The 16,287-nt window shown below is 35.3% G+C and overlaps 1 protein-coding gene across 1 annotated transcript in view; it reads left to right on the forward strand.

The window, feature by feature from the left end:
• LOC149775644 (uncharacterized) overlaps positions 1–8,758 on the forward strand; it is a 33,246-nt gene extending 24,488 nt beyond the window's left edge. The window contains exons 15-18 of the mRNA XM_089943671.1: positions 1,378–1,690; positions 3,954–4,124; positions 4,638–4,915; positions 5,756–8,758. Coding sequence (XP_089799797.1) covers positions 1,378–1,690; positions 3,954–4,124; positions 4,638–4,915; positions 5,756–6,239 — 1,246 coding nt within the window. The 3' untranslated portion in view covers positions 6,240–8,758. The remainder of the gene's footprint in view (positions 1–1,377; positions 1,691–3,953; positions 4,125–4,637; positions 4,916–5,755) is intronic.
• The last annotated feature ends 7,529 nt before the right edge of the window (positions 8,759–16,287 follow it).

Consider the following 16,287-nt stretch of genomic DNA (forward strand, 5'->3'; position numbering starts at 1 on the left):
AGGCTCTCTATCCTAAGGCCTTAATATGTCATTTCAGCTCTTCAAGATAGAATTTGTTTAATGATATTTTAAACGAAGCAAGGGAATTTGAATTACGTTACGTATCCTAAGATGTAAGGAACTCCATACAGTAGATGCTGATACAGTAAATGAGCTTTTGACATGAATGGTTCTCAACCTCGGAATCTGGAGATCATTGTTAATTATAGTTCAGACATTACGCTCAGTATTTGATGCTCTAAGCTCAGTTGGGTTAGAGATGTAATCTGGAGAAACACCGTTTAAAGACTTAAATGTCATGAGTCCTTTAAAATAAAGAATACGTTTTTGTATGGGTAGCCATTGTAGACGTAAAAAAGAAACATTCGAGGGAGTCATAATAGGAATATGGTAAATCGTAGTCTATCAGTGGTAGTATAAACCCCGAAAAATAAAATTCAGGTGACTGGGGAGGTAGAAATCTCGAAAGCAATTATAACAGAGTATACTATTTTACTATTCTTAGCTGGATATTTTACTAGTATTGGCAAGCAAAAACTGTTGAAGTGCACAGTACTCAATTTTACTTTGAGGAGAACATGCTCTATATGCTTTTCCTCACCGTATTTGATACTGACTCAAGTCTTTTCTGAATACTGGTGTAATACCGCATTATTGATTCAAAATCGATCCAAAGTCAAACGATGTGAAAGATGATTTATTTATCCCCGCGTAAGACGTGGAGGGTGAATAATTTCGTGAAATCTACACATCATGTATTATCGTACTTTTCTTTTGTACTGGCAGAATCTTGTATTTTTTTAAAATATTTTTTAATCTGCCTATGCAATAGTTTTTCGACTACACTTGATTACAGAATGTAAGCCATTTTAGTCTAATCACTCGCTAAAATTATCATTATTTATAATATCACATATTACGTTTTCTTTTACAAAAGTAATATATATATATATATATATATATATATATATATATGTTTATTTATATTGACGTTCCAATTCAGCTTATCGTGATATACTTTTTTCAAATTCTCTTACAACGCCATTGCTTCTCTACTGTAAATTTTATGTCTGCTTAACTTTACGATTTCAATATAGGTACACTTTATGTTATGTTCATTTATCACATCGAGCAGCCACGTTGTTTTCGAAATACTAGATGAGCAAAGTTCGTTTTTAAATGCCAATTGATTTTTATTAAAATTGTCTCGTAAAAATATCGACTTCATGATAAAATGCTGATCTGCAATAAATCGAAAACTTCCTTTAGACGCATACATCATGAAAAAAACATAAAACAGATAAAACAGGAGTCGGATTAGGAAGACTGGAATGTATTTAACGGCACAATATGATTCCCACAATGTACAATTTGCAGTGAAATCGTCCTGTATGATGATCCCAGAATCACAGCACGAGTTAAGAGCTCAGTGGAAAAGAAACTAGATAACATCAAAGCGGAACCGTTGTCCAACCGGGATCGGACCGAATTGCTATCGGGCAGGACGCCATCATCATTATCTGGAATGCAATACATTAGCGACATCTACCGGATTAGTGGTGGTTTCAACTTCAACGATCCTTGCAGTGTCAGCATTCAGCTGAAAAGGAAATATAACGAGAAAATCGATGACCTGATGGCAGTTGTAAGTGACAATGACAAATGGACCGAAATACCTGCGACTCTGGAGGTAATTATTTATGTTACTGACCTAACCATGGAAGATCTTTATCTATTTCCAGTTCATTAGAATATTCATTTTTATAGTTGTTAAAATTATTTCAAAACTTCTCAAGCATAACATTAGCAATGACATTAAACGTAACCCGGGTGGCAGAGTGGTCCAAAGTGATCGCATTTTCCGATCACTGCCATCTCACCTCTCTGCTCATGGGTTCGAATCCTGGGCTCGGCGTGGGTATGTGAGAAATCTTGCCAGTAGCTTCACGTGGGTCGGTGGCTGTTACCGGGGTTTTCCCGGGTTCTTCTTCCGCCAGTTATATTGGAATTATGCCTAAAACAATAAGAAGTGTAACCTGTAAATAGGAGATAACAAACTGAGCTCTTAAATTTGTTAAGATCTCGATTCAAAGCTACTATATAATTCAACTGAAATATGACTGGTGTGTGCAGTTAATTGTTTGTTTTCAGCAGTAACTGATGACCTGTGATTGGTAAGTTCTCAAGTGTGGCAAGACATGTAGGTGCAGTGGCAATTTAAGGGTAAACTCTCACATCCCTAGTCTCGTTTGCGAGATGTGTGATGGTTCAAAACTTTTAAAGGTATCACAATCTCTGCGAAATAGTTTTAAAATTGTGCAGTATAAACCCTATCACCACGACGTCATCGACATCGCATGGCTTCAACGTTTTTTATATGTGAGAAAATATATAATAACTTCATACAATGCCATCGCGTCATATCGAAAGATAAAAATAATTAAACATAAACTGATAAATTCAAGTTGAATTTATTACGGTTGCTAGACCGTCTGTATAGGTATTCAGACTTTTCTATTCCACAAACCTGAGCTTATATTAGTATAAACTTTAGTAGTAAGGAGAATGTGATATATACACCACCGTCGCAAACTTCAGTGTAAAGTATATAGTCTGTATTGTACTTTACCATTTAAAGTTCAGTAGATCAGAAGAGCGTATGGAGCCTCTTGGATTGGCTGTTGTCTGTCTTCCATCCGTCAGATTGCGAAAGCTTTGTTTGCTACTGCTTCATAGCTGTTTGCAAGATTGGCATGAAACTTTAAAAAAAACACACACACACACACAAACACACACACACACACACACACACACACACACACACATCAAGCTCTAGATGGTATAAAAAGAAACGGTGTCTTTCAGATACCAAAATAAGCAGCCACAATCGCCATCGAAAACATATGCTAGCACTATTTCTCCAGAATGGATGGACATATCCATAAGGTGTTTTCACTGAAAGATTCCTCGTGATGTCGAATTGGTCCTGAATAAAATTCGTGCTAATATGACATCCAATATGATTAACATCAGTCATGATAACTTGTTCTCACTACTCCTGAACGGAGTTTTATTGACATGAGGTTTTCACCAGAAGACTTCATATTGTGTCTGGTTGGTACTAAATGAAAATAATACTGAAATGGCATCCGACATCGCCATAATGGCGGATATCATGAAACTATTGTCATCGATACCCCTCCTGAACTTGTGGTCATATCGACATTGGGTGGACACCAAAATACCTTTTATGATGTTTAGCTAGTCCAAAATGGTCGCTATGGTAACCATTTCGAAAATCTTCTTGTCTTTCCTCCTCCTAAATCGCCGGTCATATCGACAAAGGGTTATCCAAGAAACTCTTCTTATGTCAAGTTGATACTGAATGAAAATGGTGCCAATCGGACACCCAATATTGCCCCACGCCGGCCATCTTGAAAATCAAAGTTAATGCAGAAGAATATCAGAGATGGTTTCAACACACAGCAATTAAAGAGAAGAAACGGTCTTATCGTGACTTCAGAGATCAGAATTACCTGGTTAAAATGCATATTTTCTCAACTTTATCAGTAGCCAAACTAAAATCATACCAATCTCTATGTAACCTATATCTGCATTAATGATAAAATCTTTCTATTCATTTTCTTTGTACAGGTAATTTACTTTGACGTTTCGTAGCCAAGATCGTGTAGTGTTCAGACGGTACAACATTTCAAAACCAGAACGTGCTCAATTCAAAACCGTGTCCCTGCATAAAATGTTTAGACAAATTTAATTTACAGTTAATGTGTAAACCACTAATGCATTTCTAGTAACGTCAAATAATCATATTCTCGCTACATGTAACGATAGGTGGCAAATGAACACCGGCGGCATTTATGTACTTTACACCCTAACACCTATCAACATCATCAAGCAATACCTGACTCATCTAAAACCTTTTTTATTGACAGAACGATTGCGCCGTTTTTGGACTCCGAAGCATGGACTGCGTGTATGTTGTTACCGTTCCCAAAGCGACAGAGGCTGAAGTAACAGAGGATGGATACCAGTTTTCGTCTGATGTATACGATCTTAGAGTCCCAGAAAAAGCCGTGGACCAACCCACTACCATATCAATCAAGGTTAGTGTGTGTGTGTGTGTGTGTGTGTGTGTGTGTGTGTGTGTGTGTGTGTGTGTGTGTGTCTGCTTATTCTGAAAATATGTTTGGTCTCGTAAGTCGCTCACTAGTGAACCTATTATACCTTTCACTTGTAAAGCACTTATTTTACAACTGTGTGGTCCTAAGTTCGGTCCAAGAGTCTGCATAAAAAATGTAACATGTCTTCTTTATGCCCTTGAAGACCACTCCCCTTCCATATCTCTATTTGCATATTTTATATATATAAAATAATCGTGATGATACAAATGTTTTGAACACTGATACTTATTCATTGGAATCGTTTAATTTTATGACGTGTTTATCGGTGAGACAATTTATTTAAAATTGTTTCTAATGATATACGAAAATCTTTGTTTCTTTCTCGGGAATTTAATAATGACTTACTAAAAAGAGATGATTACATAGATTGAATCACTAATGCCACATGCACACTACGTGTATCTAGAACATGCTATACGTTATTTTTTTTCTAAGGTTCTGCTCCCCGATGGCAAAGTAGCGGAAAAAGTCCAGCAAGTCAGGGACAAATATAATATCGTGGCCATTTCCCCATGTCTGTGTGTGGAATATAGGGTTCCATGTAACCTTAAAAAGCAGGTCACGGTGACTATGCCCCTTAACCAGCCGCGCAACCGTCAGAATTACGAGGTGATTCTCCTAACATTGGAGGAAAACACTGTATCACGAGTGAAAACCACTGTGCGACCCATCGACAATAACGCTGTATCAGCGGATGTTCCGTCGCCCAAGATGTAAGTTCCACTTTTCGACACTTGTGTTTGAAATACATTTCATTTATTATTAAATTCATGATACATAAATTCTTCCAAACCATCACAATGTGCTCTCCTCGACCCACATGCCTTCGGAGACAGTAGAGAATGTCACCGACTTAAGATGTTTGGCTACATGCTGTTGCTCATGCCAGAGATGTGGATCTAACACAGAGCCAAAGAGGCTATAAGCAACCTGTTTTTGCTGCACTATACAGGACCATAACGAATGTAAATATCACACGTTTAGATTTTTATCTTCTTACGAGATGTACGAATTTATTAATGGCTTATGTTGGTATACGACAGTATGGTATTTAAAGGTACATTTGAATAATTGGACCTTATTTGAATAGGTAAAGGCAAAATAGTGACAAGCAACACATTCTTGTCCCCACCCGATTCTCTGAGTAACTTGTTTGCATTTCTTATGTTTGACATTTTTCTTCTTGAATGCCATCCAAATTTCCCTTGAACACAGTCCATACTAGTCACTGGCCTAGCATCTTCCATAAAAAAATTTTCTTTCTGTGTACAGATAAATAATAAAACAAGTTTTGTACTAGATGCTCGCAATTAAAACAATCTTTAGCAGGACAGTCCACGTTCTTAAAGTACGAATGTATAGTGCGTCCTGAAGACTTTTTGCCAAGGGTTATGCCAATAAAAGGCACAACTGTAATTACACAACTATTCGCCGGTTGTTCGTAAAGTAAAATCACTCGGTGTTCCACAGGAATACATTGACACTTTTTACAGACGACAGTTATATACCATCGAAACGTTTTTTTTTTTGTTTTTTTTTTTGCTACTTTCCAGTCAGGTGTTTGCACTTGTTAAGAAGACAGCAGACGTGAAGCTTCTTTACGATGAAGTCTTGCTACATCTCGGTTTAGCCAGATATTACAAAGTACTCTCTTTCCGGGACCCAATAAAGCTCAGAGCCCTCCACACAGAGTGTACACCAATGGAGAAGGTACAGCAAGTTATCGACGAGCGTAAGAAGAAGGGCTATGTTCTGGAACGCAACGGAGGTCAATCTAATCCACTGGTTTTACGTCAGGAACAGCGGCTTCGAATGGACCTCTCGGGAAATATAGAAAAGGACATCTCGATCGCAAAAATCGAGTATTTCATCACCGTGCTATTCAGCGCTGAGGACCAGAAGACCGTCTTCCCTTACAAGCTCAAAGCATCAGTTGGAGGGACACACTTCGGAACTATGACTATATCCTCCGATAACTTTAAAAGGGGAGAGTTATGTTCTGTGCATTTTGATCCTGAGTTTATGATAGGTAAATAGTGGACAAAACAATAGACTATAATAGTTTACCTTATTTTCATGTTCTTATCCAAATTAGATGTCTTGGACTTTTATGCTCTATAGGGTTACATGAAGTTTCAAATGAGAGCTAAGGTTTGAAAACTGTAGTAGTATCTCTTCTTAACTTTTGCGAATAAGTCAGTTTTACGTGAAAATCAGATTAAAGCTCTACATTTATGTATAATATATTCTCCTGAGTTTAAACCAATGCGAATATACTCAAAACATATTTATTGTTTATTTGCAGTGCATTTGATGTTCAAATATGTTGATAATGTATGCATATATGTTTATATAGTTTGGCTATGCGTCATTGAAAAATAACTTGTTCATATATATATATATATATATATATATATATATATATATATATATATATATATATATATATATATATATATATATATATATATATATAAAGTGACTTATAGGTTCTTTTGGAAATGATCCTTGTTATATATGCCTTATTATTAGAGTAGTAATAAGAAAGTTGTAAAACTTTGTTGGAAGCGTACGTCAAAATAAAATATTATTAATTACTTGCCAATTGACATTCTCATAGAAATTGTTCTGTCCGCTCAAGATGTTAACTGGTAGATTTGCAATAATCCCCTCTTCATCAAAGACAGCTCACACACATAGTTGTGACATCCACTTGTTTTGATGCCGTTTTCTTGGAAGTGCTGTAGTTTGGACTGACATAATGTATAGGTCATCTGCTTTTGTATAGCCATATAAATTCGTCAAGAAAACGCATTTGTGATACATTGTTGCAAACAGTGCCAAAGATGTTCAATTCCATCATCAGTGGAATTTCTTACAACCATCCCAGATAATAAAATATTTATACGATGGTAGTTAATCTACATTCTCAAAAGTTTTTTCATTCATTTTACAAAAATGCTGATTTGCAGGAAATAGAGAAAGATAATGGAAAAATGCAAAAACATAAAATCTTGTTTTTGAAGTTTCTATGAAAACATCTTAATCCTATGTAAGTGAGAATTTGTGGAATAAAAAAAGGACTTGATGTGCAATTGTAAAGAATTCTGGACGATGCTGATCTTTGTAAAACGAATTTATGGAATAAAATTGGAATTGGTGTTCAGTAGGAACACATTTAGGACAAAGCTGATCATTGAAAAACGAATTTGTTGAATAAAAAAAATTGAACTGATGTGAAATTGGTGACAAATTTTGAACACTGCCGATCATCGAAGCATGAATTTATAGAACAAAACTGGAATTGACGTGCAATTGGAACACATTCTTGACAATGCGGATAATTGAAATACTATGAGGAACTTAATGCAAAATAGCATGGTTTCACGTCAGGAAAATCACTCAGAAGATGCAGATACATAGCGGAAATTGTACATTTTGTAAGCAAAGAATGAAGGAAATTAAGTTACGCTTTTAACGTAAGCAAGAACATAATTTCTGTCCTGCAGATAATGTTCAGTACTAATAAAGCGTTAACATTCAAGGATTGGTCTTTCAATAGAACGTCCCTTGACGTAATATGTCTCTTCTTATAGCACTGGCAGGTATTGGTTTGTTGTCCATTAATTAGCTTATAAATGGTGAGCGACATCTTTGTCCAAGACATTATTTAGCGCACTGAATGGGTTCCAACTCTACGAATTATATAGCCATCATGGATACGGTTATTAGCCTATCAGTGTACTAAATAGTATTCCGTGATATCTTATAATGCAAATTAAATGAGTTCTATCTTTTTGGCTGCTATTGACTATATGGATATCGTCACAATACCCATCAACATTCCCTAAGTAATGTTAAGAGATATATCAGATGTCACTGAATATTAATTGAATGGGCTCCATATACTTAACGGCTAAAGACCATTTGTGTATGGTCGTTTAGCATCTTAAATTCAATATGTGACATTCAATAATATTGCAAATATAACCGAATATTTCTTTAGATATTTGAATGGTCTCTATCTTTTTAACTGCTATAGTCCATCTGTATATGGGCATGTAGCCTACTAAATGACCTAAATACAGTTATTTATTATCTACTTATGTCATTGAGTTTTAGGTTTACTGTTATCAGAATAATTCATTAACATGGTGATTTCTCATAAACTAAACTTACTGTTTTGGTTGTTTTACTTTGGTACACAACCTTTCTTGTAACAGACTTCATTAAAATATGACATTGTTTATAATGCAGTACATTTTCTATGATTCTCAAAAGAACATACAAATAGTAGATTTATATTATTTCATTCCTATTCTCATATGTTCTCTGCAGGTCCTATTTTCTCCTACACATTTCTTTTGTTTTGCAACGCGTCACTCAATATTTATTTGTTAATATATTTAAAGTTACTTACAAGCATATTACACTTGACGCTTATTATATATTTCATGTTATTAGTCTACCAAATAGATGTGTTATAACTTCGTGTAAATCACATGTCACTATATGTTTTGTATGCAAGATACATTATTAAAATTTATAAACTCTCAGTACTTGAAAAAAATGCATTGCTGCTAACTTAAGCGTTTATTCCATTTATTTCAGTTTGATGCTTTAACATCAACATTAATCTTAGAGGAGCTAAGTGAGATCGTTTCCTCTACAATATCTTTGTCACTGTCTCTCATCAAATTACACAAAATAAGCCAGCATTGTGGGAAAGTCTGATGTATATTTGGTACTGATATTATCAAACAATAATAAATCTTGAGAAAAGTTGAAAAAGTAAATTCCTTTACACTGGTACATCTGACTTGGAGATGTCGCATACGCAAGCACATGCATGTATCTATAGTGAGGACTAATTCACCATCGTGTACTTGTGCTCTTACCGCTCAACCAACCAATAAGAACATCGTATGCATATCAAAAGTGAATGGGTAATATATGGTACCCATCCTGAATTTCAGATTCCCTTGTTTTATACCGTTCATGTCAAAATCATATCTAGTAACCTTCCCAAGCTACTGTTCACCTGTTGTACATCTCTTCAAATTGATGTAATGAGATTAGCTTTATCTCACCACCTCCCTACTTATTCCTTTTCCAGTCAAACAGTCCAAACAATATACTTATCAGTATGTATCAGAGCTAATGAGTAAAGTTCGACCATTTCAAACATTTCGTGCTCCAAATCAGACTCCTATAGCTGTTTGATATTACAAATTATACCGTACATGTCAAAATCATATCTAGTAACCTTCCCAAACTATTGTTCACCTGTTGTACATCTCTTCGAATTTATATAATGAGATTAGCTTTATCTCACCACCTTCCTTTTTCTTCCTTTTCCAGTCAAACAGTCCAAACAATATTCTTATCAATATGTATCAGAGCTAATGAGTAAATGTTGACCATTTCAAACATTTCGTGCTCCAAATCAGACTCCCATAGCTGTTTGGTATTACAAATGAATTTATATGCTCAAAGACACATTTTCTTATTACATTTCATAATGTATATGAATAGTTTGTGGCATTATGTGTAAAATGGCAAGTGGTATTTTAATTTGCTAGTCAGTAATTATCTTGATACGAAGTAAATCTTTCGTTCCTTATGATCTATCGTAAACATTTGAATGAAACTTACAACCAAATATCATGTGTTATTAACTTCTTTACTTTACAGTTAAATTTAGATCTAAATATATGCTGTTGCTATCTTTGGGCATACCAGTATCTCTAGAGTGTCAGTCCCTGTGAGTGTAAGCATATATGCATATGATAACACTTGCAGCAAAGCCAGTCAATGAAGCTATGGAATTATTACGATAAGTTTTTTGTTAAGTCTTATTTCTTGATGGCTACTCTGTATTCAAAATATAATATATGACACGTTTAAAAATGAAACTTGATATTGGGACTTTGACAATTGTGCTCCTAAATATAGTAGGAATAAGATCGCATACGATCAAACCCGCAAAAATTGCCACTTATCAAGCGGTATTTGTTGAGGTTGACACACACAGTCGACAATTATTACATTTAAAATCGACGGAATGTAATTTGTTTGATTTTAGTGCATGCTTTTCGTATAAAAACTCTGCACTTTGTAACGCGATAAACTATTTACATTACGACATAGCTGATTGAAACATGCCACCTTAAAGAAAAATAGTCACTGGAAAATCTTTATAGTTTTACACATAATCTTTTGTCAACAATAGTGTTTAAAAACGTGTAGTTTCACTTCAAGTGCAAAGCTACACAGTACACATATATCAAAGGTTTACCAACTTAATTCATTACAAATAAATAATTTAAATTTATTCTAAATTTTCTTTGTGCCCAGAGTCTCTTGGACCCTTAGCCCTGGGGACAATCCATCCTTCTACACGATGTGAACTAACAAAAAGTAAATGCACCGAATATTATTTATGTGAATTTTATAACTGTTATCCATTCTTTATAAGCATGTCTGCAAGTGAATTATCTGTTCTGGATCGATTTATTGTTGTATTTGATGTTTTAATATTTTGTCGATAATCTCCGTTGATTTAGCAGGTCTAATAAATTCGATTTCTACGGGAGATTTCAAACTGTCATATGTGACACCGTTATTTCAATTCGAAATAACATAGAATCAAACAAGCCAGGGATAAACGTGTCTATATTCTGAATGGGAAATTCGGACTTAAAATCCTTGTAACTCAGAGTGTAGTTACGTGTACGCTGTCGTTTGAAATTTCCTCAAAGTTAACACAATCGAAAAGTTAAATAAATATCATCACAGGATGATACAATATAACTTTCACTCCTAGATGATTGTGACTGTATTAGTCGTTGTGATGGTAATGCATCTTATATCGTTTCTCGACGACAATCACTCATGAGATGTTATTATTTGACTACTCTTTCGCTATATAGAGATCAGACGTTAAACCAACAATAAACATTCAATTTGCTGTTCTAGAAAAATGATTAACGCTTTTAAAATTACACGAAACCTAACCCAGGATTTTAGAACTTATGACTTAAATGTGGGAAAAATAAATAATTAATTTAGAAATAAAATACCTTTAAAGTATCAAAAGATAATATTTTGGTACTTATGGTCCAAATATTTAATAATTTGTTTTTAATACAAACAATCTTGGTACTAGTTTGCAATATCGAATTCTTAAGCATTATTGATATCGTTAACTTATTCGATATTTAATTATTTACCTTATATTCTAAAATTATAGAAATTCCAGAATTATATGATGTTGGGAAGCCTGAAGAAATACATTCATTTTATATGTAATTTTATACATCTAAAATGTATCACTTTATTCACTCTGTTCCAGTGTGAAATATGCGACTTTGATAAGCTTTCAATCATATTTTGCATGAATCGGCACTTGACACTTTTACCATATTATTAAAATCTTCCTACTAAAAGCAATGCAGTTGACACAATGCTACACTTGGGGTACTGACACGTTAACAAAATAAATGGAACAAAGGATTATCAGACGATACCAACATCGTAGATTTGGCGTGTTTTAACAACATAAATAATTGCGCAAATCTATATTGTGATGTACCCGACAGTTTTTACAGAGGTATATCAATATATAATGTGTTAACAGCAAAGCAACAGCCTCCATATCAATCGATAACGTGTATTTGTTTACATGTAGGGATGGGATAACAGTGTGCCAAAAACTGGCTGCCTTGGAAAATGAGATTCAAGAGAATCAAAATTTTAAATTATATATTTCAGACATAAAGCAAGATATACTATAATGTTTCAGAAAAGATGGAGATTGAGAAAATCACACTCAATAAACATAGCATTGAGACAGGCAGCATCAACTCTGATAGTGAGATGATACAAGGAAAGATTAGATTGCTTATTTGATGTAAATAAAAACACATTTTTTCTAAATTTACAGAACAATTCGAAGATGTCTTACACTTTATGAAATCATTATAGATAGATTTAATCAAAAGAAATATAAATTATGAACAACATAATTAGGTATCGAATATAAAGGGAAAGTATGCGTCAATCAAGTATTTGGGGTGCCACACTGGAGAAATAGCCAAAGTTTCGAAATTCGAAACAATACTTTCAGAGGGAGAATGTGTTAACTTCACAAGGGAAGCAAGTAATATTAGGTGACCCGGTAGTTTACAAAGTGGAAGATCTACACGGAGAGGATACTGATGTCATATTGAATGAACATGGGCTGTTTATATAATAAACATGATAACATATACAAAGTTTAAAGATTTTGAAGACCATAATAATGAGAGCTACAAAGTACGCTTCTCCTTGCAATACATTTAACTTCCCTGATCACATTAACATTAGTATATAAACGCTGCCGTCCTAGTCCAGCCCTACTAAAAGAAAAAAATTAATCTTCTCTGTCTATATCATATACACAAAGTGCATTAACTCCGAATGTATCGTCACCGTTTCAAGATGCAGAGTATTTGAACCCCGGCAAAAATAGGTATTAACATGATCGCATCATGTTATAAATCATTTGAATGTGTTAAATGAATGAGGGTATAGATTAAAGTATTGCAGATGCGGTGACGGTGCATGGATATAATTTAACTATAACCTTTTGAACCAATCATATTTCGCCGTTGACGCGTGTGCCACATAGTGTACATGTTTTGAAAATGAGAGTCGTTTGTATACGTTGTATGTGTAGTGAAGAAGACAATGTCTAATTGTTACATGGAACAGGATTCCTAAAGTTGAATCGAGTTAATGGTATATAAAAGCTTACTTTTGCATCTGCCACTGTTCTGTAATTAAGGAAGGGATGTATCGTAGAGTCGCAAACATGGTATATGTAGCTCTTTTTATCGGTTGTCACCTGAGCGCAATGTTGTCTCGGCAGGCACAATTCGAGAAATGCGCACGTTTCGGAGACCATAACTTCAGTTTGGTACAACGCAGAAAAGTCAATGCTGGCTTGATGACTAGAAAATATATCTCAGGAGTAACACAAGCCACAGAGTAGGGTTTTGTGCCTTTAAAGACGTAATTAGCAGAAGGAAATCGAGGGTTATGGGTGGAACAAAGTATTTGGAAGTTAAGTACCTTCTCTCTTAAATAGTATGGTAGACAGGGTCATTGGGGTCTATCTAAGATATTTTGTCACTCTAAATGATTTTTTCCTACAGATTATTCTTTTTTTAACATCAAGCTGGCATCGAGCACCTGTGGATATGGCTAGCACCATTTTCATTTAAGTCTTTTGATGGAAATCCCATACGCGACCATACGTTCAGGAGGATTGGCGATAAACTGACTTTCAAGATGTCCCTTGTGCCAGTCATTTTGAAAACCTGAGGGGTACCATTTTGATTTAGGATTAACAAGACATCAGAAGAAGCTTTTCAGTGAAAACCACATGTCAATACAACCATCCATTGAAGAGAAGCTGCAGTAACAAGAATTGCAGCTCCGTGGCAGATATATTTGATATCAGGCGAGCACTATTTTTATTAGGACCATCTAGAAATCAAAAAGAGATTGCTTAGTAACACTAGTTTTAATTCGACCATTCCTTCATGAGGAGTAGTGATGAGAAGATTATTAAGATGGTCGTATGCTACCATATTGGTTGAACTATTTGCTTCTTTGTCATTTGGAACCAAAGTCACGTGACAATATGTATTTTAGTGAAAAATCCATGCCAATATCATCATATGTTTAGGATTAGTAGCAATAACATTATTTTCAACGTAGTTGTTGTGTCAGCCATAATGGATGTCCGAGGGACGTCATTTTCATGGTTTTCATGTGATAAACGTGTTCGTAAAGTCATACAGCAATCGTCCCACCAGACTGGAAAGATTAGAAGTAATAAACATCTGCGAACAGACGGTGGAGTAAGGACGAAAGACATTCTGTAAGCTCTTCTAGTCTATGGCTAGAGCATTCAAATAGAAGTATAATGTAACTTGATAGGTTCAGGAATAAATCCATAATTTAATTCTCCTATTTAAATGTTCATGTAATTTACATTATATACATGCCTTTACCCTTGCGTTTCATTACACAAGAAAATCACTACTTCCCTGTAGGATTAGAATCTAACTGTCCGTTAGATCAGACAGAAAGACAATCGAATGAATCCTTTCACACTGAAAGCTACAAAACGTCTCCCCCTCTCAAGCACGTGAGTCCATAGTTCAGTCTAGTAGAAACCCGATACTTGACACACGAAATCAGGTAAGGGTTCTCTCACTCCCTAGGATCACTGCCCTCAGCCATGCTGCTTTCGGTCACTCCAGAGATAAATATTTATAGGAAATGCAGCAGGATGGTAAAGATAAATTTTGTTTTGAAAAATATTTATTTATACTGTTCTTATTTTAATGTCCATATAACGGATTTTGCCAATTTCTTTTCAAAGAAGAGATGTCTAGTCAATAGAATTTTTTTATCGTAACTATTTGAAAGTTATTCGAGTTTATTAAAATACATGTTATGGGAAATGGCTCTAAGCAATGCATTTCTAAGGAATGTGTAATGTTATTTGAAATAAATATACTTTCTGTCCTACCTCAGCATACATGTCACACATTGTGATAGAGGTCAATGCTAGACTGTCAATTTGACAAGAACAAAACCAGGTACTCCATTTCATTTGAGAGAGATAACTCTGCTGGTAGTAGACAGAGGTAAGAATTATCTAGTCACAACAGACACAGTTTCGAACTTGTGTACCACATTTTTAAAAAATCATAAAAATATGATCTAGATCAGAATTAACATAATCTCACATGTTGCCAGAGGCCTAACTTTTTTTTTGTTTTAGCCTAACACAAAGTACAACTCTGACATAATGGACCAATCACAGCTAATGTTGTTCTTCATTTCTGAATGCAATCTTCCCTACACCTTATGCTCCGTCCAACTGGACTTGCGCAATTGATACCGTTATACCGATAGCAAACCTTTCCATAAATCTGTGAAATAGTTCGGGACTGCAGAACACATTAGTTTGAGACCAGAGAACAATTAATTAGATTTATGGAGACAGGCGGCTTGTTAAATCGCTATAAATCTAATTAATTGTTCTCTGGTCTCAAACTAATGTGTTCTTCATAGATCGCCAGAAATTTGTCTCTTCACATAGGCCCCTCCTTGAAGAGTAAAATCGGAGATTTTGCTCTCCAAATTTTTGGAGATCTAATCTGATTCAGTTACACGTCCTCAGGTGAACCCTTCACCTCAGACGTCCCTAGTCTACTTAAGCAGTCAGCCCCTACATACCCTTTCCCTTAATATATCGTACCTGGACTTGGTACTGCTGTAGTAATAATGACCATCTCATTAATCGTCCATTTGTCAACTTAGCTTGAGCTAAATAGGCGAGTGATTGGTGGTCAGTTTCCAAAATAAATTTTCGTCCATACATGTAACGTTGGAATTTAGATATACCAAAGATAATTGCCAAGCATTCTTTCTCAGGGACCGAATAATTGCGTTCTGCAGTTGACAATTTCCTGCTACTGTAAGCAGCTGGGAATAAGTTTCCGCCATGCTCTTGTAATAACACTGCCCCTAAACCTCTATCACAAGCGTCAGTACGTAAAACAAAATTTCGTGTCACATCTGGCAATTTCACTAATGCGTCTGACGTCAGTCTGTCCTTTAACGTCTGAAATGCTCGTTCACATGCGTCTGTCCATAGAACTTTCGTCGGAACTTTTTTCCGAGTCAGGTCAGTCAATGGGCTCGCAATATCGCTGAAGTTAGAAACATATCGACGATGATACCCTTCCAGTCCCAAGAAAGATCGAACTTCCGTGATCCTGTTCAACTTCCTGTAATCGACGCAAAATCTGTGTGTACCCTCTTTCTTCTGTACCAACACAACAGGAGAGCTATACGCCGACTCAGTTGGTTCTATAACTCCCAGGTCTATCATAGCTTGAAGTTGATTTCGGACAGTTTCTAATTTCGCATAGGGTAGCGGATATGATTTCAACTTCACTGGTTTCTCATCTAGTAATTTCAGGGTGAACTCCTCCAACTCCGTCATGACAGGTCGCTCTGT

The sequence above is a fragment of the Sinohyriopsis cumingii genome, chromosome 19 (genome assembly GCF_028554795.1).
Source record: "Sinohyriopsis cumingii isolate HCF-2022 chromosome 19, ASM2855479v2, whole genome shotgun sequence".
Classification (NCBI taxonomy): Eukaryota; Metazoa; Mollusca; class Bivalvia; order Unionida; family Unionidae; genus Sinohyriopsis; species Sinohyriopsis cumingii.